The sequence below is a fragment of the Anser anser genome, assembly GCF_964211835.1.
Source record: "Anser anser genome assembly, chromosome: 2".
NCBI lineage: Eukaryota > Metazoa > Chordata > Aves > Anseriformes > Anatidae > Anser > Anser anser.
The window spans coordinates 16683299-16708537 of record NC_139721.1 but is presented as its reverse complement, the minus strand read 5'-3'; the positions used below and the strand labels follow the sequence as shown (position 1 = coordinate 16708537).

The window sequence follows — 25239 nt, the reverse complement described above, 5'->3', positions numbered from 1 at the left end:
GAACATAAGACAGACTAGAAGTGCTTTATTCTCCCTTGTGGCCTTAAAAGTAGTCCAGACAGCTAATTAACATACAGACTTCTATACTTAAGGTATTTACATTTGTTAAAGAAATCCTCCATATCCTGTGTATTACAAATCCAATTAAACACCACTCTGATGTATAGCTTAATTTAAGTTGATCTCACAGGAAGCTTCGTAACTCCTTGGTCATTAAGCAGACCTCCTAACTTCTAAACAATTTCAGAACTATCATAAAATGAATTAAAAACATTGTGGTGGTGATGTGAATTAGTCACATAATATGATCATAAATTATCATGATAAGAATTCATGCTTTAGAAATGCAAAAAGCCAGACACACAAAAACAAAGAACAAAAAAAACAGACTTCCTTAAACTCTTATTTTTTTTCCTTAAGTACTGTAATAGAGTATGATGTTTCCATTACTAAGATAACACAGTTTGATTTTCATTAAAAAGGTAGATTTAATGATTTATATACTTCTACCTTGATGAATGAATCTTTCATTAAAATGCTTTCCCAGATAAATAATATTTTTTGCAAATATGATTTCTCTACAGTTGCCATCAAACATCTTAATTGCGTATGCGTAGTTCAGAGCTCAGAAAAGATGTTTACATGCAAACACTTCAGTCAATGGAAAAAAACACTTACTTTGACTCAAAGTACTCTTTAATAACTATGAAAATTCAGAGATGACATAAACAAGTTAGTAAGCTGACCTAAGTCACATGCTATGAAAGTGATCATATATTTCTTTTTTCTTTTTTTTTTCTGTTTCTCTTTTAAAGTCACACAAAAAAGTAAATATGATAGAAACACAGCAGTCACTTTTCCTCCTTCAACCATATTTTTTTTTTCATTTAGCTTAATTTTCCTTTCAATCACTGCCATGGTTTTTAGTGGGAGCAATACTATACCACGAAGAAATAATCCACAGAATATAATTTGACATGCTTTTAAACTCCTAAAACTTTTACTTATCTTTACATCATTTATAAATTTGACTTAATTCTTTCAATTTTCAAGAATTTCTTTGCAAATGCTGGATCTGAAGAGGCTAATGAGCATGGTAGTGATAAGAACTTTGAAATGACTACTTTGACATCAACCCACAGGGAAATACATTTAACACACTGACAAATTTTTAAAACTTTTCTAGAAAGTGTTCTAAACTTTAATTCAACATTAATTCATAACCTGGCTCAGAATTTACAAATCTAAATGTAAGCTTGGAAATTTACTGAACAGTATTGAAATAGTACTGAAAAAATTTAATAAACATTTAGTTCATGTGTCCAGAATGAAATTGTATCTAGGAACCAAGAATCTGAACTCTTTGAAAACACATTGGCTTATTGGAAAACAATAATAATAAAAAAATAGAGGGGGCAGGGGAGAAATAAAAAATAAAATAATAATAAAAAACCTTCCAGAACAATGGAGATGACAACTATGTTTTAAATAACAATAATGAAAAATAAATCATCACTGGATTTTGAATTTTGGTCCATGGAATAATGGCTTGACTTGTTAAGAATTTAACTGAGTAAGGTGAATCTACGTCCTACACTGTATGCACAATAAAAGCTAGCTAAAATAAGCATGGAGTGGGGATGCGGATGGAGAGGGTGGAAACTGGAGGAAGATGAGACATCTTGGAAGCTTTAATAGCATTGTTTCATGAAAATATTACCCTTGTGCTGGAAGGAATTCTCTGGGGAACAGGTGATTGTATACAGCAGAACTTCCTCATCATCTAACAACAACTTATTTTATGTTTTTAAGTAAAACTCTTCATTTAAAATTGCAGTTATATTGTCAAAGTACACAGAATACTTTTCATAAAGAAAAGGAAAATAAAATAACTTTGCAAATATATTACAGAGAAGGACAAAGTAATGTTGACTTACAGCATTTCTGCAGTTGCACCTAGTTTATAATTAATTTTCATGATAAATAAATAAATAAATAATACAGATAGAAAGTAATACAAATTCAGAGAAGCAATACAATGCATGATATTCCAAATAAACTTGCAAAAAATAAAAACACCAGAAAACTAAATCTACTTGAGCTGAGTTGAACCCAGCCACCTAACACACCTTATGTCAAGAAACTGTACAAACATTGTAACATTTCTTTTTATATAGAAACTCCACAAGAATACTCTCATTTTAATGCATTTATCTACATATTTAGTAGGAGTGATCATCTGCATATGCACATAGGTGTAGCCAAAATGTCAGACTTTTTTCCATGTATGAAAAACTCCCCATTATACACAGTGGACCTAGAATTGCTAACAGTGGAGCTGAGAACTGAATCACAGCATATACCAACTCTTCAGGCACTTGAAAATTGTTTCCAGACACCTATGCCTTAACACAGGATTGCCTTGCTTTCTTAGGGGCAGCCTTTACTTCAGTGTTATTGTTTGATGGACTTTCATACTTCTTCTCAGTAGCGAGCTCTGCGAATTGCTCTTTTTTTTTGTTTTGTTTTGTTTTGTTTTCTGATTCTACAAAAGGCTTCAGTTTGCACAGTTCTACTTCACTTGTTCATAATAAATACTAGCAACTATTTTCTGAAAATTTTCATCTATAGTATTACAAAATGTATTGCACCAAGATTTGTTGCTGCTGGGGGGAGCTGTTAAGAGACCATGAAAATTATGTGCTGACTGTTTACCGACCTGCTAGAAGAGTCTGTGACTTAATCAGTTCATTTATCTTCATTTGCTATTTTGGTTTGCTTTAGTTTTTCATATGAAGCTGAAATGGTAGTTTAACAACATGAAATCTTTGGAGGTAGCTATGACAAATGTTAAACTTAGATGTGAACAGTTTGTCTTCAGAACTCCCTAAATAAATAGCTGGGGGAAGGGAAACACAGCTCAAAAGAAAAATGTATTTTTGTTCCAGAGTTCCATCTTCTTTCCTCAATTTACAAGTTTTATGACCAGCATCATTAACTTAAATAAATTTGTTTGTTTTTAATGAATAAATATATATCTTCACTTTTTACATATTTTTCTATGTGTGTTATATTGATGCATTAACTGAAAGCCCTTATCTAACAGAGATACCTGAACACTGTCCAGAAATGAGCTCGTTCTGTTCATATTCCGGGATTTGCTGACAAGTTTCAAGCTCTTGTTCAGAATGTATCTAAATAGTGATGACAAAGTTCATTACCAGCAACTTTGCTGTGTAGATTGTTGATCTTTCTGACCATTATGCAAAGTTGGAACAACAACTAAGAAGGAAGACTGATCTTTAGAAAAATTAAAAGACTGAAATACCATGGATGACAGGAAGGAGAGCTTTTAGTGTAATTTTTTGTGCAAATTTAGAAAGCCTCTCAATTGGACTTCCTATGTTCTAACCCAGCTGGGAAATAGCTGAAGTTTTTTACTGCATAGAGTTAGAAAATTGGAATCTGGTACAGTATTTCTGGCCAATCTGTATTATATTGGAGATTTATAGATTGCAGTCAATAAACACAGTAGTAGTCTAGGAGTTTGGCTGGATTAGTAGTAATCCTGGAGTTTGGTTAGACCCTGGAGACCTTTGATTTGTGACTTACCACAGGGCTCTTATTTCATGGGCAATACAGAAACATAAAAGCCTGCTCATTTACCTGTAATTCAGTAATTAATTCATATTAATTCTGAAACAAACAAACAAACAAACAAACAAAAACACTAATCAAGACAGCATTCTAGCATTCTTCAGGTTAAAGTGTTATTTAAAACCCAGGACATTATTTTACAAGTGGGAAAAAATTAAAACAGCCCTCATAAAACAATTAGGTGAATAACTGGACACACTTGCCCCTGAGAGAGCAGAATAGAATATGCTGTAACTGTAAACTCTGATCAATGACTCACAGAAATTCTTATCTTCTATTTGCTTAATTGGTTTCCAACATTCCATACCTGCTGGGAATAAATCTTGCTGTGAGACATGGGTATGGATTCATTAATATCTTCTGAAATCTTTATTGTTTGCATCCTGCCATGTTGATGTTATCAGGAAGGATACAGTCCCCCATGAGAGTCAATCAGAGACTTCCCTGAGCTGTTAAAGAACACTTCACCCACACTCACTTCACTTCATTTTATCCTCACCCTGACCCTGGGTAACCCTTCCAGTGTGACCCATATTATTCTCTGTTCCTGAGCCACAAGCCAGCCCATCCTGTATCCCCAACAGCAGCTCCATACCTCCAAGCTGCACCTTCACACAGATGCCACCACTCCATCTTCTCTGCCTGTCTCTCCTGAGTAACTTGTATCCACCCATAACCAAACTCCATCTCTATGAGCTGCCTCACTATGTCTTGTGGTGTGCTGGTTTTACTCAGCTGGGCAGCTGAGCTCTACCACAACCACTCTCTAACTCCCCCTCCTCAAAGGGAAAGGGGGAGAAAATATGATGGAAAGGGCTCAAGGGTTGAGATAAGGACAGGGAGATCACTCAACAATTATAATCATGGGCAAAACAGACTCAGCATAGGGAGATTAATAAAATTTAGTATCTACTATTAACAAGCCAGAGCAGTGAGAAACTAAAAACAAACTAAAAATGTCTCTCCTCCCCCCCCCATCCACCCTCTTCTATGTCCTCTACCTGAGTGGCACAGGGGAACGGAAAATGGGGGCTGTGGTCAGTCCCTAACACTTCATCTCTGCTGCTCCTTCATGGTCACTCTCTTCCCCTGCTCCAACATGGGCTCCCTCCCACGGGATGCAGTCTAAGGAACATGAATGTATGCACGTCCACAGGACATGATGAGATGCAGCCGAGGGTTTGAGGGAACTGGCAGAAGAAGGTACTAAGCCACTATCCATTATATTTGAAACATCATGGTAGTCTAGTGAAGTTCCCAGTGACTAGAAAAAGGTGAAACACAACCCATATTTTTAAAAAGGGAAAACGGGAATACCTGGGGAGCTACAGGCCAGCCAGTTACACCTCCGTGCCACAAAGATGATCAGAGGGCTGGAGCACCTCTCCTATGAAGAGAGGCTGAGAGAGCTGTGGATGTTCAGCCTGAAGAAAAGAAGGCTGTGGGGAGACCTCATTGCAGCTTTTCAATACTTAAAGGGCTCTTATAAAAAAAGATGCAGAACAACTTTTTTGCTTGGTTAGATAATGACAGGACAAGAGGGAATGATTTTAAACAAACAGAGGGAAGATTTAGATTAGATGTTAGGAGGAAATTCTTCACTCAGAGGGTGGTGAGGCACTGGAACAGGTTGCTCAGAGAAGTTGTGGATGCCCCATCCCTGGAAGTGTTCAAGGACAGGTTGGCTGGGGCTTTGAGCAACCTGGTGTAGCGGAAGGTGTCCCAGCCCATGGCAGGGGGGTTGGAACTAGATGTCTTTAAGGTTGCTTCCAACCCAAGACTATGATTATAATTCCGTAATTCAAGAATGCAGACCAGATCCTCATGAAAACCATGCTAAGGCACATGGAGAACAGAGAGGTGGTTGGTGACAGCCAGTGTGGCTTCATTAAGGACAAGTTGTGCCTGACAAATTTGGTGGCCTTCTAGGATGGAGTTACCACATTGTTGGAGAAAAGATGAGCAACTGACATCATCTATCAGTATTGTGTGAAGTATTTGACACTATCCTGCACAACGTCCTTGTCTCTAAAATGGAGAGACATGGATTTGATAGATGGGTCCCTCAATTGATAAGGAGTTGGTTGGATGGTTGTACTGAAAGAGTTGTGGTCAGTGGCTCAATTCCAAGTGGAAACCAGTGACAAATAGTTTTCCTCAGGGGTCAGTACTGGGACTAGCGCTGTTTAACATCTTTGTTGGTAACATGGACAGTGAGATTAAGTGCATCCTCAGCAAGTTTGCCAGTGACACCAAGCTGTGTGGTTGGTTCGACATGCTGGAGGGAAGAGATGCCATACAGAAGGACATTGACAGGCCTGAGAATTGGGTCCATGTGAATCACATGAATTTCCACAGGGTCAAGTGCAAGGTCCTGCACGTGCGGCAGGGCAATCCCAAATATCAGTATAGGGGGATCAGTGGATTGAGAGCAGCCCTAATGAGAAGGACTTGAGGGTGTTGATGGATGAAAAGCTGAACATGAGCCAGCAATGTGTGTTTGCAGTCCAACTGTAGCCTGGGCTGCATCCAAAGAAGTTTGGCCAGGAAGTCAAGGGAGGTGATTGTCCTCCTCTACTCTGCTCTTGTGAGACGCCACCTAGAGTACTGCATTCAGCTTTTGGCCCAGAGCATAAAAAAGGCATGGACCTGTTAGAACAGGAGGAGAGCTATTAAGATGGTCAGAGGGCTGGAGCTGTCCTGTGAAGACAGCTGAGGGAGTTGAGGTTGTTTAGCCTAGAGGAAAGAAGGATCTGGAAGACCTCATAGCAACTTTCCAATACCTAAAGGGGGGCTACAGGAAAGATGGGAAGGGACTCTTTATCAGGGATCGTAGCGATAGAACAAGGAGTACTGGTTTTAAATTAAAAGAAGGTAGATTTAATTTAGATATAAAGAAGAAATTGTTCACTATGAGGATGTGTCATTAGTGTATATTTGTAAATATTATCACTTTAAAGACAGGCTACAGATCTGAAATCCATCTTAATGAATAGGGAAAATGCTGTCTTAATATCTAAATAAAGCAGCAACAGTCTTGCCAGTGATGAAAACATGAAGATAAATTAAAGCTGAAGAACATGATTCATGTTCCATAAGAGAATCAATAACCATTCTTTAGGTTAATGAATGTAGCCTTGAAGAATGTTAAAATGTCATATTAGAATTTCAGAAATTAAATCTTTTGCTTTCAAAAACCAACAAAACAGCAACAAACAACTACTGGTAATCAGTTGTATTCTTGGAGTAATATTTGAGGGGCTTAAGACTTCTTAGAGACTTTTGCCTTCTAGATGTAAGTAACATTGAGGTATATATTAGTGCTTGCAGAGTGTTATTTAAATACTAATATTCTCACAATTTTCATTTATACCTAGGTAAATTCTAATTTTTGGCAGTGATCAAGAGATACGAAAAGTTTTATCAAATTATAATTTTAATATTCTGATAAAAAATAATAAAAAAAAATACTAGTCTATTTAAAAACCCATTGCTGCCAAAGCTTTTGGATTAAGCAGCTTAGTAAACTGTGTTAATGAACCTGGAATTTACCAGTAATTACTTTCAAAGTATCTCAAATTATTTTACTAATGTTATTTATGCTAATTAACCATTAGAAAGGATTTATCCATAAATACCACATAGTAAATGAACCCAAACAGAATATAAGAGTGAAGTAATTAGGTAGCATAAGCAAAATTTACTAGCCCAACTGGAATTGAGATAGAGCTATATGTTTAACACTTCTCTTAAAATAGTCTGTAAAGGTTTCCAACAAATAGACTTGACTATAATTTAGCTTTAAATCTCACATGAAAGACTGGGTTTTGCTTGAATTAATGCTCTAGTATTATGTTTTGATGACTGCACTGTACATATTACCAAAACAAACCATTTAAATTGTTGTCAATTATCAGCCTAAAATGGTATTTTACTTTTCCAAGTTACTCCTTCCCACTCAATCATCTTGATCCTTCAAAGTAGTTTTTCCCTTTCAAGTGATTGTATAATTCTCACTGTTGTGTTGTTTTCTGTGATAATTTTGCAAAACAATTTCAAAATTCGTATGTGAATATGGTCAATGCATTGTTTACTTCCATATCCTTTGTCTTTGTTTAAGAATTTTTTTTTTTTGAAAACATGCGTTAAAAACAGTGTTTCAAGCTTTTCATTAACCACTTTCACTAACTTCCACCCACTCACTGTAAGTAGTCCTAATTGATAGTTTTGAACACAGCAATGGGCTCAAGCATTTTGATATTCAATAAATTTTATTTTGTTCAGTGCCGGGATAGAATTCTTGAATTTAAAATCTGGTCTTTTTCTTTTCCTCTTAATTGCCTGTATCAGTTGTTTGTTTGTTTTTAATAAACTTTTGTTCTCAAATTTGATCATATTGGTACTTTTTCCACAAAAGGTAGCAACATAATGCGTTCTTAGTTCTGCCCTTTCCTTACTTTTGTGTGAGCTATGTCTACAAATGCCCCCTTTCTGAAATAGTTACAAATACTTTCTTCTAAACATAATTTAATTTACTTAGAAACAATTCAGTTCTGCTGCATTCCACAGTCTTACTGTTTGGAGATGTAACTTAAGAGGCCTATTTTCCAAATGAAGGTTACTGCACTGATCAATAAAGTCATAAATAAAGTCATTTTTATTCTGGACTGTATAATTATATATATATATATATCAGGAATATAATTATAATTTTTTATTCTGGACTCTATAATGTTCAGGATTTGCCCACCACTAGTGTCAGTTTCTAGCTGATTTTAGGGCTGCTGACCTTAGTACTGATACAAATTTACAGGATTATAGAATGGTTGTTTTTGGAAAGGACAGCTGGAGGTCATCTAGTCCATGCAGGATCATTCAGAGTCATTTGCCCAAGACCATGTCCAGACAGCTTTTGAAGATCTCCAGGGAGGAAGACTTCACAGCCTCCCTGGGCAACCTATGCCAGTGCATCACCCATGCAATAAAAAAGTGCTTCATGAAGTTCAGGTGAAACCTATTCTTTTACAGTCTGTGCCTATTTCCTCTTGTCCTGGCACTGGGCACAACTGAAAAGAGCCTGGCTTCTTCAGTTTTGCACCCTCCCTTCAAGTATTTATAGACATTGATAATTTTCCCCCTAAGCCTCCTCTTCTTCAGGCTAAACAGTCTCTACTCTCAGCCTTTCCTCATAAGAGAAGTGCTCCAGTCCATTGAGCATCTTGGTAGCCCTCCATAGATCTCTCTGAGAGTGTTCACGTCTCTCTAGTACTGGGGTCCCAGAACTGGACACGATACTCCAAGTGCAGCCTCACCAATTCTGAGTGGAGTGGAAGGATCACTTCCTAAAATCTGTTTAATCTCATAAGGACTTCAAAAGCCAAACTATGCAAACCAAATGAAAGTGTGATTCTGATGTTCTGATGAATATTCTGACCTGGATGTATAAATTTCTAATGAAAGGATGAATCGGGAAAGCATTTTCAGATATTTTGTATTGCTTCTTAAACTGTTAAACAATATCCTGATCTTTTGCATCTCTTAATCACCCTTTGAACATTTAAATGCTGAGGAAAAGAAATGCTATTAAAATAAAAATATTTTCTTTTAAAAAATACATGTACTGAATTTGCTTTCTAAAAATTAGCAATTATTTATTTTAGGTTACCATCACTAATATATTAGTACTTCCTTGAACACAAGTTTTCACAGGTGAGCAGAATGAGTTTTTAAAGTTCTTATCCATCATATGAACTTAGTTAAGTGGTCATAATTGTCATAAATGAACAAACACAAGAGGTTTTGAACTTGAATCTAATGTATTAAAACAAATCAGAAAAGTCCCTAGTAATGTTTCTTGGTTAAAACAAGCATACTGTGTTACATCATTTTTATTACTTCTAGATTTTTAATGATTTCAGTTTAGGATATATATATAAGTAATGAGAATATTTTCATTAATAGTGCAGTAAAACTAGTGTATATTCATAGTATTGTTAGGAATATATGATAATATTAACATAATAAAATAGGACTGTAGCAGTTTCCTGATTCATAGAACATCAACAATGACTTAGAGTAGCTTCTAATAATTCAGTGAATTTCTCAACTTTGAATAATAATAGAATCATGAATACAATTTCAAATTAAAATTCATATACGGAATTCTTCTTCAGGCTCAGATATATTTGTTCACACAAGTATACTGTGTGTTAAAGTGAAATGACCCTGATAATGAGAACCAGATACTATCCTGAGAAAAACACTGATAACATGAGATGTATGATAGGGTATATGAGCAAGTATGGTAGGGTATACTAGAGCACAGTTTTAATACTTTTTTTCCTTGAGCCAAAAGTTTAATTCTATTGGTCTTAAAAATTGCAAATTTTAAAGATAATTAAAATAAAGAAAAAAAAATAAAAAACCCACATAATTTTTTTGTCACAAAAATTTGAAGCAGCTAAACTCAATGTAATGTCCTCATTAAGAAAAGGTGATTCAAGATATTATTTTGCAGAACTTCTGGGCTCTTTTGGAAAGCACATACCTGAAAACACACTGAATTTATATTATACTGCTATATCAATGTAATGGTAGACTTATTTCATTACAGCCCCCACCAAAAAATAAAATAAAATAATCAACTTCTCTAATTTTAAGGGAGCATCATTGCCATCTGTAGACCACTTGACATTTTTAATGAAGCAATGATAAGAGCATTGGCAGTAATAAGCCACCAATATGCAATGTCTTGAAAGGGACCTGTGGAACTATCTCTGAAAAACAGCTCAGTCATTAGTGTTCATGTTATGTCCATATCTTATATACAAATATATAATTCTACAAATGAAGCACATAGGTTTTCTTTTTTACTTTCTTTAAATAAACACATTTTTAATCCATCTCACCTGGCTATATGGGGGCTTTTTCCAAGAATAAGTGGTGACAACTGTTTGTATACAGGAAATGACTTCAGATAAAACTGCTTGTTCCCTGTGAGTTGTAATTTATTCCTGCCTTTAAGTTAGCACACCTTATTTTCTCCTGTATATATTCTCAGTTCCACTAGTTTATGTATGGTATGACATCAAGTACAGTACTTCGACTTTCTCTCCTGCTTTGATCTTTACACACCATACAAAGCCAGCATGCAGCAAACATGCAGAGGCAGAGGCAGCTTGTTTACTGTCTATATTACTTGTTTCTATTTGCCACACTGTCATAAAATCATTTACCAAAATGCAACCAAATTTATCTGTCTGTGAAGTATCTATATTGTTATATGAATACTTCTTGGTAGGTTAGTGAAGTTTAAATCATTTTTTTTTTCCCAAAAATTCCTATTATTGGCCATAATAAACACATATATCCCTCCAGGAAAAATATTTTGGAGAGTATACAAGATATATAAGTAAACTTTTATGTCATTTGAAGATGCTCTGTGTGACCTAAAACCTACTTCATGTATAAAATACATATGTACATATATATACATATATATATGTACTCATGAATATATGTAGTTACAGAAATACATCAGTGATTTGCAATTAACAATTTTTCCTCTCCAGTGAGTTCTTCACACAAGAAACGGCAAATTATTTCAATAGTGAGCTGAGTATTCTAATATTCACATCCAAATGTGAATATTATGTTAGATAACTTGAAAATATATAAATATATAAAAAACAGTTTATTGGGAACAAATCCATTGAAGAAGAAGAAATGAAGATTACATCTGTAAAGTTAAGTAGAAATAAACATATCTTTATATGTACATATATATATATGTGAAATCGGAATTATAGAATTCTGAGACTTGTAGTAACAAGCACTTTAACCTGTCTTGACGAAATACAAAAAAAAACAAACAAAAAACAAAGAATAACAATATCCTCCCACAATCAGAGAAGTAAAAATGTATTTTGTCAATGTAAAAAAAAAAAGTAACTGCAGCCAAAACTTTTTCTGTCCAAAAAAAACTCCAAGTGAATTCAAACTACTGGATACTCAGAGTTTCATGTTAAAATATGCTCTACAACACTCAGTTAGAGCAGAATAAGTGAAAGTGAAAAGACTAATTCTTGTAACCTGAATGATTTTTCTTTTGTATTTCTTTTTTTTTTTCCTGAATAGTACACGTATTCATAATGATTAAGAATATTCTGAACTAATAATTTTAATCTATATTTATAGCCAGTGGAAAGAAATGAAAATTTCTGTGTATGGTGACAGGCATAATTTATGCCATCCTTAAGCAGAAGTCTAAAGTTCTATGAGATGATAATTTTTATTTTAAAATGGCATGGATCTATTTACGTCCATTGATAATGAAGGCTATCTTAAACAATCAGATTTGACATAACTATCTAAATAATGGAATCTAAAGTCAGATAGCATCAATACTGTCAATTGTCAGCAAAATAAATGAATAGACACATATATCTGGAAAACATTGCGAAGTGGCAATAGGAATTTTGGAAAACTCAATTTACAACTTACCTAACTATTGTCATGCTTGCATTTGCTTGTGTGTTTGTTTCTGTGTGTTTTTATACTAATACACTAACTTTATCCAATTCAAAAGATTGTTCTCACAAGAACAAGACAGCTTCTTAAGTATGAAGGAAGAACCTCCCCTTCTCTTCTAATTGCTATGCTCTTTCATTGAGAAAAGAGCAATGATGCTTTAATCCTCCACCATGGTAACAACCTGTCCTGTATCCTTGAGAAAGACAGCTTCCAGGAATTCCAAACACTGAGCAGCAATCACGTAAATAGGCCTTGTATATCGTCTATACATCTTGTTATATGAAATTGAAAATTCTAACCATAAGCAAGATTCCAATATTTTTATCTGATATCCTGACAAAAATTCAAAAATATTATTTTTTTTCCCATTAGACAGTTGAAATTACTTGAATATGACAGAATACATTATTTTGTTTCATTAAGTGAAACACAGTAAATTTTATATGAATCTTATTTTTTCCTTGCATTGTCCAGCTCGTACTTTATCTCAGTATGATAGGTCTATATACCTACTACATTTTTATTAAGTGCTCAGTAACTTTGTAGGGGTAAATTAATACCTTTTCTTGATCCTGCTCTAAAAATACCCCCAAAACTAGTGTAATGATTCTTGGAAAGAAGTTCAATATTAATTTAACATTTATGGAGAGTTATTACTAGAACAACAAAGTTATGAGCAACTGAACACTACTTTAATAGTGATAAATAATTTGCAGCTACACATACAAGCACCAGTGAAAATATTTTAATAGAACTATAACTAAAATATACATAAAACTCTAATTTTTTTTCTGTATTTTTTTCAAAAATTTTGAATTCTAAAGAAACAGTTTTAGAATGAAAAATCTTATAAGATGATAATTATTTTTACCCTGGAACAGGAAAAGTTTTAAAAATATAAAAGTCAGAATACCCATTTGTTTTTGTAAGTATTATAATCTTTATAAAATGACAATAATACACATAACTGTAACCTTATTTATTAGCTTCAGTAAATTATTCATACCTTGCTGCATTATGGAGAAATTACAAGCTGCAACATTATCTCAGGAATGGAAAGCAATATGCTAAATCTTTTGTCATGCTTCACTGTTGAAAATAACCTTATCAAAATTAATTTGTCAAGGAAGAAGACTTTAAAACTAGTCACAGGTTATGCACAGTATAATTGACCAATTTGGTTTTCTTTTAATTAAGGTGTTTTTGCATTTCTATTAATTCTAATAGAAAATAAAATATACGTATGTATGTCAGAACACATAAATGGCAGGTGAAAAAATCTGTGCATTTGAACTATGTTCGCTGAGAAACAGGGTGTGAAATAAAGCAACTGTTAGGCATGTGCACTAATTTTCCAATATGGTACCACAGAGACTAGTAAGGAAAAAAGAAGGCATTTGATGAAGAACATTCTTCTCTTTGAAGAAAATTAGGCCCAAAATGTAGAACTTAAAGAATACAAATATCAGTGTTATGCATCAGATTTAAACCACAAACCTATAAATGGGCACATGTACGGACATGTGGCAATATGAGGCACTGTTGATTCCGAAGAATCTTATTACTGATTTAAATGTCAGTCTGTAAGAATTAGATCATTAAAACATAAGCACAACTTCTTCCTCCTCCTTCCACTCTCTTCATTCAAAGTGGAGGCAATGTAAAAGAATGATCTAAAAAAATACTACTCTCAAAATTTACTTGTTCTGAATGACAAGAGGCAAATAACAGTGATATTTACACACACATGATTTAAAGACACCTGTGAGCTGATATCTAAGCATGCCGTAAGTTCAGAGCTTTGCTTTGTTTCCAATATATAAAGACAAATAAAAAATATGATTTTTTATTGATACAAAGTTAATAATGAACAAAGTATACTATTGTGCTATTTGTGGGTCTTTTTCTTCTGTATGCTATTGTCATAACAAATCAGAAAATGCCAGGTAGTGGCACTGAAGTATTCTGCATTTTCTCAGTCCAACTAATTACATAAAAACAGATTATTAGTGTATGCATGACTGGAAGAGACCTGGCCATCTAACAGAAACAGTAGTCAAGTTGTTTCAGGTTAAGAAAAAGCAATTATTATATATATATACTCTCAAAAATACATATAACTTCACTCATTTGTCTCAGGATTCTCTGTTTTAAATGTAATGATCATTGGTAGAGAACAGTAAAACATTTATCAGAGGAACTCTTTATAGATAAGTGTTTAATCTAAGAAAGTCTCCATGGCAAACAGAGAGAAAGAGATAAGAAGCTCATTACTGCATAATCACCTTTAGCAACCTCCTGCAGAATTCTGTGTTTGGATAATTACATTAGACAAAATTAGGACAAATCTATTGGAATGGAATCACAAAGGTTTCCATATTAAATGTAAAGCTGGATGTTTCCAATATCAATCATAGAGTTACAGTAATTAGTGACATTTTTCATTGAAATTAGACCAAAAATACCCTAACAGTATCCAGGTGCAATAAACCTTTAAGCCATTAAGCCTGATGTTAAAACTTAAATCAAGAATTTCACATTGCTACATGTAATTTCAGTAATTAGTAACCACCACTAATAACATGTACACAGTGTTTATTATTATTGTTTTTATTGTTATTGTTATTATTGTCTTTATTGTTTATTATTATTATTATCGTCAGGGTTTTACTCCTTAGATTCTTCAGTGCTGTTGGTCTAGACTAGGGAGCTGTTTGGTCTGAAAAAATGTTGCCCTTCTGCATGAGTTTCTACAGTAAATCAAGTCACATCTTCTTTCACATACTGTCAAAAGTTTGATCTCCTTCAGTCTCTAGATAACATTATAATTTTGAAACCTAATATAACTTACTTCCTTTTTTTCTGAATCCTTCCCAATTTATCAACTCTGTTTTTCCCTACAGATTTTAATCATGATCAAGAAGAATGTGTACTTTCTATATTCATATATGATAGTCTTCTGCTTACATGTTGGAGTTATATTTAAGCACAAGACTACTTTGGGAGCGTATTATTCCAAAGTTGCACTGTGCATTTTCACTTCCCTTGGAATAAAAACAAAAAAAAAAGTTCTCCTGAATGAGATATATCAAAAGAAATTTTATGTAACACTGTGACTGAGATGATTGATTGACAAGTGGAATCATCAAGTTCAAGTCTGTCATCTTCATTTCAGGATGAAGTTTGAATGTCAACTCATTTCAAAATTGGCAGATCAAGAATTTGGACAATGGTCTAAGCTGAAGTCCCTTAACCTTCTACTTTCTTACGAGTCTAAGTTTTGTCCAAATTCACTTTTCTATCAAATCTTTTATAATCATCTCCTTAAAATTTGTAGTTATGCCTTGATTGTATATTTTTCTCATTATGTGCCAGCATTTTCTGGCATGTAGGAATGAAAGAATTAGGAGTTATTAGTGATTTTACTAGAAAATAGCATTATCTGTAATAACTTTGCATTTTCTTTGAGATCATGGATAATCATAGCTTTACACCAAGAATAAGAAAGAATAGAATGGTATTTCCATATATGATATGCACTTCCCATATCTAGTTAAATTGTTGTGGTACTTATTAATCAGGTTTTAATTCAACAGGTTGTTATTGTTGTTATTTATTAAATCAGAATGCTAATTTCAGATGGAATGTTTTTGTCAACTCTGTAAGACAGAGTCAAATGTTTCAGAGAAATCTAAATGTTACATTCTGTAAGGTTAACCTGTGAATCCAGAAAAGGATCTCAAGCTTTCCAGACATAACAGTGCTTCCTCAAAATACTTTCTCTGTCATATCTGGTTGTATTTCTGGTGTAGATATAGTTCCTCCATTTTATCAGCTTAGCTTCTTTCAGTAATGTGCAAATATTAGTTCTCTCTCAAAGTCTCAGAAAATAAGATTTACCTATAAAACATGATTCCCTAGTTCTGTTATATTTCTAACTTGAACAAAGGGAAATGATTTGACATATAATAATTGTTAGATCATTAAGTGAATATTCTATGAAATATGTGATTTTTTACAGAATATATAAATATATAAATACATAAATACCTTTACAATACAAATTTTTGATACAGCACACAACACTCTGTATAAATATTATCTATTCTTAAATATTAGTATGCTTTCCTTCCATTATAATACAGAATATTCTATAGAATTTTTAAGATATGAAATCTAACTGTAAATGAGGGCAAGTCCCTCTAACTCAAGTGTTGTGGTACTAACAAACTTCTATTTGCTCAATATCCTGTTAATACTTCTTAGGGAGTATGAATAGATCCCAAAATTACATTGCATTAATTGTAAATATGTTGAAGATGTGCATTCATATTCTACTTATTATGTTCCTAGTTCTGAAATGTCATTGCATGCATTTTAAAATAAACGAAAAATGTAATTTTACTAGGATACTTATTGAAAAATTAGCAGGTGTGTATACTGAGATAGATATATATGAGCAAGAGAAAAATATTCTAAAATATTTTTTTTCCTTTGATGACAATCTAAAAGTTAGCAATTTAAACAGACATTTTAGGTAATTCAAACTAATATACATAGTATTATTATTATATATATTTGAGAATATCATTGTAGCATTTTTCTTACCTCTACAAATAGGAACAGGGAAGTCCCATGATGCTGTATTCACAGAGTTAGCTATGCAAGTAAGCTGAGGATGGCCATCCAAAATATATCCAGTTACACAGCTGTATCGGATTTTGTCCCCAACATCAAACCTTGTACCGTACAAGATACCCTTTGGTGGAATTCCTGGATTGCCACAGGAGCTACTCTGTAATTCTAGAGAATAAATATTTATTATTACTTAGAATATTTTTATAAATCAATATTGTGTTGTGCTGAAAAATAAAGAAAATGTAAATTAGCGCAACTTTGGGTAGATAATGTGTTTTAATGAATATTTTTCAACTCTTAACATTGAAAAAGCTTGTCTCAGTCTATTGAGCATTTGCATATGTGTCCACAAATACAAAGCAGAATGTGCTTATATGAAAATAAGCACAAAGTTTTCCTTAAACCCCAGCTATAGACACATTCATATATTTTTCTTAATCATTAGCAAAGAATTGCTTACATAGGAAGAATAAAGAAAGGAACTTGATATATTCATGACTCTTAAGTTGTACAAATGCAAAATAGTAAACAAAGCTGTAATACAGATTTGGAGAACATCAAATCTAAATCAAGCAATTTTGAAAGAAAGAAAAAAAGTATTCAAGGACAAACACTGCGAGTTTTTAACAAATCAGCATGATCAGAAAGATGTTAAATGATTTATTAGGTTTTAGATAACAAGACAAAAGTGATGAAATACTGTTGGTAACTGATATCTGAGCAAAGTATTGGTTAATTTAAATGTATGTAATACCATAGATCTGTGTGACTTCTGGGATTCTGAGTCAGGGATTTAAACCACTGAGAATCAAAAATGAGTCACAGTTTGGTCTCTGAGCAGATTTCTTAGAGTTCAGGTGGTACTTGCACTTCAACTGTATATTCTTTTGGATGTTGTGTCATCATTATCAACTGCTTAACTACAACATTGCTCATGCCTATTGTTACTGAAGACCTTTAGTGAATAGATGTAAAAAGACAGACTTTGCAAAAAGTGTGAGTGAAATAATTACTTGGCCTGTGTTCTTCAAAATTTGTACCAAGTTGTAAATACTTTTATTTAAAATCCTAATGCTGAAAGGGAAGAGGCAAATCAGGTAAACCTGTACTTGGATGCATAGTAAATTTCCCTAATCCACCAAAGAAAGGAAACAAGACAACAGCAGGTGGTTATATATGTATTATCTTACTTCCTTTCCTGTGTTCTGTGTAACTAAACTATTCCTCTGCATGCCCAATGTGCTCATGAGTGTGTGTAAATGCACATACATATATATATGTATTTAAATACAGTATGAAAAAAAAAAGAACAAAAAAATAGAACTGTGACAGTACATTTTGATTAAAGAAAAAAAGCAGAAATGTTTATCAAAATAAGCAATATGGCTCATGAGTTATATTACATTGTCCAACTTCTATGCCAAGAACTACCAAGAAATATGATATATTATTATATTTCTGATACCAGCCATGAAAATAACTATTAAACAATTGTTAAAAGGAGGAACCCAGTATAACCATATATGTCTCTCTCTGTATGCTATAAATGTCTCTATACAATTGCTATATATGTATATATGTGTATACAAATACCAAGACTTGCAGTAGCAATCGTGTTTTGATGTGAATATGAACATAGGAATACTTAAATATGCACATTAGCTACTGATGGTGCTGCTATTATTGTCATTACTTTCTTTCTCTTACATAATAATATGATAAACTGTATAGAGATGGATTTGATTCTTATTACCTTGCACAAAGACACAACACAGAAGTAAGAAGATAGTGACCTGTCTCATCATGGTCACTTCAAGGCTCACCGAAATGTTCTTACTATTGCTTTATCAAGCCGTGTGTTCTGTCCTTAAGATAACTCTTAAATCCTTAAAAAGTGTTTCCAAGGCCATTCAAGTTATTCAGTGTCATCACACAATTTCAAAACAAAGGTTAGAATATCATCTGGTGATTTTTGGTTATCTTATAAAGTTGTATTCAATTAACTTGAAAACTCCACCTGTACACAGTGGTGTTTTCTTTTTTTTTTTTTTTTTTTCTCCAGGAAGATGAAATCTTTCAGATGTCTGTATTCCCTAGTGTTATGAGAAAAGGCCACAAAAAGATACCCAGTCCTTCAAAATTAAGAATACAAAGACTAGTGTTGTCTTTAACAGTCAATGCCTAAAATTGCTTGCTTTACTCTTACTGTTGTCTCATCAAAAATTACCTAAAGAAGGCAATGTGTTATTGTATTGGGTTTATGCAACAAGGTTTTGGTAGTGGGGTGTTGCGTTAAGGGTATACCCAATTAGCCATTATAAGTCTGGTTGCATTCAGGGTACTGAACTATCACGATTATAGATTCACAAATAACGTAGCACATTCTCACTCTAATTGCGTTCCATGAACTACCATGGCCACACTTAAAGAGTTTGGTCGCATTCACTGAGAACTATCACAGGCAGATTTAATGAGTAGTGCAATTTATTAAAGCAACAGGTACACAGGTTTGTTGGATTGCCGGTGATAAATTCACTGTCTCCAAAGTACATTCAAATACCAAAAGCATGAGTAACACAGCCTGTCTATAAACGTGTTAAAGGGTATAAAGACTCTACAGAGATTTCTAAGTTTCCATGGAGACACCTGTTATAACCAACTGTTCAAATCTGATCCAAAGGTGTCCCGGGGAGGGGGGTGGGTGGGAGAAAGGCTTAACTCATCAACTCATCCCAGAAGGCCTAATATTCCCCCCCATTAAGTCAAATTTATATTATTTTCTATCTTTAGGTGGAGCTTGAGTGACTCTAGTCATGCATATCTTGGTTGCAATTGGTGCAAATTTTTCTCACTTTTCTTTAAAGGTATAAGCTCAGAGAAATTCAGAGTGCTTGCTCAGTGAGGGGTGATCACACCTTGGAGGCAAATAGCTTTTGGGGTGGAGATGTGTTTTGGTATTATAATGATATTATAATGAGTAAAGTTCACTAAAATATACAGCATTTTGTCAAAAATATGACAGGCTGTTGACTCAGGGGAGCAAATGTGCAGCTTATCGGTCTCGGTGTGAACAAGAACAATCAAGTTCCCATCTTACCACAGATCCTAGACATGGTGTCCCCACTCCGCTCCACACTCCATCCTTTTCCCCTTAGAGTCAGAACACCAAGGTCCCCCAGTGTGATTAACATCTAAGGTTGGAGGTCTAGGGAACTTCTATGTAGTGCAGCTTGCTCTACCCTGGAAGCTTCTTCAATGCTGTAACTTTTCCTTAAAATGTGAATATCAGTTTAATTTCCAAGTCACCTCAGGCACTTATTCCACATGAGGGAACTGCAGCAGTGGCCTCTGTAAGAAGAGTTCAGAAGCTGCCCCTTAACAGCCAATTCCAGCCATCTCCAAAAGGCAACCCCTGCTAGCCAAAGCTGAGCCCATGAGTGATGTTTGGTTGTACCTCTATGAGGGCATATTTAAGAAAGGGAAAAAACTGCTGTGCAGCAGCAGCAGCTGGGAGAGAGGAATGAGAAAATGCAGCGAGAAAGAGACACCAAGGTCAGTGCAGAAGCAGGGCAGGAGGTGTTCTAGGCACAGAGCAGCAGTTCCCCTGTGGCCTGTGGAGAGGCCCCTGGTGGAGCAGGCTGTCCCCCTGCAGCCCATGGGTCCCACACGGAGCAGATCTCCACACTGCAGCCCATGGAGGAGCCCCCAGTGGAGCAGGTGGATGTGCCCTAGAGGAGGCTCTGGCCCATGGAGAGCCCCCGCAGGAGCAGACTCCAGGCCAGAGCTGCAGCCCATGGAGAGAAGCCCAAGCAGGTGCAGGTGATCTGGCATGAGCTGCCACCTGTGGATGAACCCTGTGGTATGGACCCATATTGGAGCAGTTCTTGAAGAACTGCTGTCTGTGGGAAGTTCACATAGGATCAATTCAGATACATTCCATGAGAGGGACTGCATGCTGGAGGTGAAGATGTATGAGCATCAGGTGACAAAGTGTTACAGAGTGACCTCAACCCCTATTCCCTGCTTCCAGTCCAACTCAGGCAGAGGGGTCAGAAAGGGGGGTGGGAAGGTGTTTTTAGTTTGCATTTAGTTTCCTGCTGCTATAGTTAGTAATAGGCAATAAATTCTATGAATATTTCTTATGCTGAGTCTGCTTTGTCCATTATGGTAACTGGTAAGCGATCTCCCTGTCTTTATTTCAACCCCTGAGCCGTTTTCCATCTTATTTTCTCACTCTTTTCCTTTGAGGAGGGGAAATAAGATAGTGGTTGTGGTAGAGTTTAGTTGTCCATCAGGGTGAAAACAGCACGATTATTATGAAATTATATTATATCTTAAAGCACAGATTTAAAATCAACCTTCTTCTAAAATTAAACTCATTTTCCTGTTACATTACTATATGACTTATTTAAAAAGAATAATTGACCTTTTCCATTAACTTTTAATATTATGAAAGTAATTTAGTGAGTATGTCACTACTTCTAACCCTTCAAGTCATTTTGTTCCTGATTCTAAATAATAAAGTAAATAATAAACTATACAATTTAAAATATATTGCTTCTGTGAGTATTTTCAGTTTGAACAACTACAAGTACATGAATTTTGAACATATACAAATGCATTGGTTTTCAACAAATAACTGTATTAGTCTCATCTTTTTTGATAAGTAGAATCAATTTTAATTTCCATATCTCTGAAAGCCTTTCAATCCTTCCAACAGATCAAACTTCAAGAAATTTAGTTTGTAAAGACAGGTAATATGTAATTGCAGATCAAATTAGGACAAAAGCCTATATTTGCTTGTTTTCATATTAATAGCCTAACAAGAAGGACAAAACTTGTTTCAAAGCATCAGTGTTTCTTTCATTAACTGAAATATATTTCTTGCAAAGTCACATTTTTTTCACTGGAACTGGAAGCCACAGATTTCTTAGTTTAAGTGATCTATAAGGCTGAACAATTCATTTGCCAGGAATCCTGGAATTATGTATAAACTCTAGACCCTAGACAGAGAGACTTGCCTAGAGAACCAAAACTTTGAAACCCATTCAGTTTCCCCAGTGATAGTTTGGATAGCCGTTACTAAAGCATAGTTCGCCCAGGCTTCCAGATAAGCATCAGAGACTTATTACACATTAAAAGTAAGAGGTTTCCAGAAGCTTGGAAGAAATAAGGAGAGTTTATGTAAGAATACTGGAATACTGTCTTGGATTTATTTTATTTTTTTATTTTTTTTTAATAGAACGGAATTATTAACGCAAAAGTTCTTAGTTTAGAAAACTGGCATTTTGAGAAGAATAAAGAATTTCCAACTGTCTCCAGTCTTAACTTCCTCTATTTCATTATTCAAGAATTAGCAGGAATAAAGGCAAAATAAATAAATAAATATACTCTCTTCATGACCATTGCTCTTTAAAATTTAACTCACAATGCAATCTAATTTTGAAAGAATATTCTTAGAATCTTGTTTAATTAGATATAAATGAACTAGCATGATAAACATTAAATACCAAAGAGAAACACTCATACAAAACTACTTCATATAATTATCATTAAATGAATAAAAAAAACAGTGTACATCAATAAAGTAATTACAATCTACTTTTTATTTAAAAATAAACATTTTATCTATTAGAAAATTATACAAATATTCACTTTCATCGTGCAAATATTAGAAATCCAAACAACTTTTCTTTTTGTAGGGACATACAATAACACTGAGAGGAAACCATGTTCACTAGGCATTGCATTTAATTTAATTCAAGTCCCTTATCACAAATCTGGACATTGTGGGACAAGCAAAATCTCATTTACATTGAGCTAAAAAAGAATCAGGTTTGCAATTTTTAGCAGATACTTTACAACTGTAAAGTACATATGGATACAGATGTATTCATTTATTTACACCTTTTAAGATTCCATTTTCATTTAAGACAACACAGTGTATTAAAAATAAGACGCCCAACCCAGCCTACAATCCACACTTTGTATTTTGTCCTCCACAATTTAACAGTGATTCTGCCTGAACTATAAATCTTTGGTTTTTAAATTCAGTGTTGCGATGTCTGCTTAGAATAGACAAGGAACTGAACACTTGCATGGAAGGTAAAATGATTTACACTACAAAAAGGAAACATGGTTATAGCTAACTGGAGTGTATGTAGGTAGTAGCTAGCTTTAATCAGTTCGATCTTTTTTTTAACAGTACTCTAAAATTCACTACGGGCTACAACCTGAGAAGTTAGCTAGCTACTTGGGAAATTATTCTCCATCAGATTTAAGGTTTACCTTGCTTGTGTTTGCATGAACTAGACAGTTTAAAGATTACGAAGTCAAGCTCATATTACTTGTAATGACAGCAGTGCAGCCATATCCATAGGTATTCATCTATTCTATTGATATTTCATAGCATAAATTTGTACAGAGTTTAAAAATTGTTTGCCTGAGCACAAACAAAATGCTTTGTGAATTTAGTGTTCTGCCTGGAAACAAGGTATATATGAACTTACTTGTCCTTCATTTTATATGTGATGATAAAACACTGGGATCAAAATACCTTTTGATACTTTTCAACACGTCCTTTTAATATTCAGTTTTCATTATGTTGAAGAATTCCTATTAATGTCAATGGAAATTCTGTTCGAAGACTGCGGGTAAAACATGACTCAGAGAGTTCTGTTTAGTAGGAATGGGCACACCCATTTAATAAGTTTAATTAGCAGAAATTCAGGCCCTTATAAATACTAATTAATAAACTATTCAAATTAAATCGTGTTAAATATATATATATATGTGACAAGACTTTTAAAAACATGGTTGGCAGAAGCTCAGCCTCTTTCTTTCTCAGCATTCACTCAAACAGAAAAAGTCCAAAAAACAGGTGTTGAAATTTCAAATTACTCTCTTCTTACACAGATTTTCAGTCAAGAATAAAATATTTTATAATGTTTATAAAATCAGGATTAGCTTGTCATCCCTGAACTGCTTAAGCACAAAATTTGTAATTTGATGTCCAAATATACAGAAAAATATTTGGAAATAGTCCAGTCAAGAAATGCATTTGTCTTATTACAATATGGTGTTTAGCTCTGTGGAAACTTTTTTCTATTTTCTATTTTCTCTATTGAAGATTAATGCTCTTCACATATTAAGTCTGATTCTATAAATTTAGTATTTTTTTTTTTAAAGGGGATGAACCCTTTATCACAGATGTTATTCACAGCTATTACAAATATCTTTTCCCAACCTAAACTGAGAAACACTATCAATATAAAATGCATAACTTCATGAGTACTCACTCACTGAAACACTTATGAAATACCCCCATTAAAAGCTAATATTCATTTATTACTTTTGAAATTGAATATCCCTACATTCTTAGGTTGTTCACCTCGCTGTATCACTGCGTGGCACTGGTCCTTGACTGCTGGTTCACTCCTATATACCACTGCACACAGTAATTCATCTGCTAGATAAACCTGAGCGTGATTCAGGGAATATGCTGTTCAAGGGAGCACTCCAGCTGTCGCTTGGGACAGGGCTGGAAATACTGGAACACTGCTGTACACAGATAGCCTTTCAAAAAGCAATGCATATATAATTTCTTACAAGAGAGAACACTACTATACAGTAGTATAGTGGAAGTGTCAAGACCAATTTCAAAAGTACAACATGTAGTTTGTGTGTGGATATAATGAGTACTGTATATCCCAACATACCCAAATACTAGGAAAGAAGACACATTTACAGCAATATGAAATAGATTGAAATTTGGTTGTCCAAAATTCAATTATATCAGACCTCCTAATGGTTTGTTTTTGCAAATAGTTTTCAAAAGATTATGTACACTAAAAAAGTAACTTAATAGTTTCTACCCCATAATACATTATTTTCTTTCTCAAAAAATAATATTTTGCTTTATTTATTTATTTATTTAGTTAGTTAGTTAGTTCTCACTCACATTGGTCTGAACATACGAATAATTGTCCTCTAGCTATAGATCTTAGTGGGACTAGAAGAATTCACTAATCCATATAGAATTAATATTGTCTTCCCATGTATAAATTGAAAGATACATATACATAGAATCATAGAATCATAGAATCATAGAATATCCTGAGTTGGAAGGGACCCTTAAGGATCATCAAGTCCAACTCTTGATACCGCACAGGTCTACCCAAAAGTTCAGACCATGTGACTAAGTGCACAGTCCAATCTCTTCTTAAATTCAGACAGGCTCGGTGCAGTGACCACTTCCCTGGGGAGCCTGTTCCAGTGTGCAACCACCCTCTCTGTGAAGAACCCCCTCCTGATGTCGAGCCTAAATTTCCCCTGCCTCAGCTTAACCCCGTTCCCGCGGGTCCTGTCACTGGTGTTAATGGAGAAAAGGTCTCCTGCCTCTCGACACCCCCT

At 34.2% G+C, this 25239-nt stretch overlaps 1 protein-coding gene across 5 annotated transcripts in view; it reads right to left on the bottom strand.

Annotated features, from left to right (window-relative positions):
• Window positions 1-25239, bottom strand: part of CSMD3 (CUB and Sushi multiple domains 3) — a 1012063-nt gene that overhangs the window by 525247 nt on the left and 461577 nt on the right. For 4 of the 5 annotated variants that reach the window (XM_083827428.1, XM_083827429.1, XM_083827430.1 and 1 more), the window contains exon 4: window positions 16798-16992. The exons of the other annotated variant lie outside the window; for it this stretch is intronic. In XM_083827428.1, the coding sequence (XP_083683554.1) occupies window positions 16798-16992 (195 nt within the window). The remainder of the gene's footprint in view (window positions 1-16797; window positions 16993-25239) is intronic. 5 annotated transcript variants of the gene reach the window in all.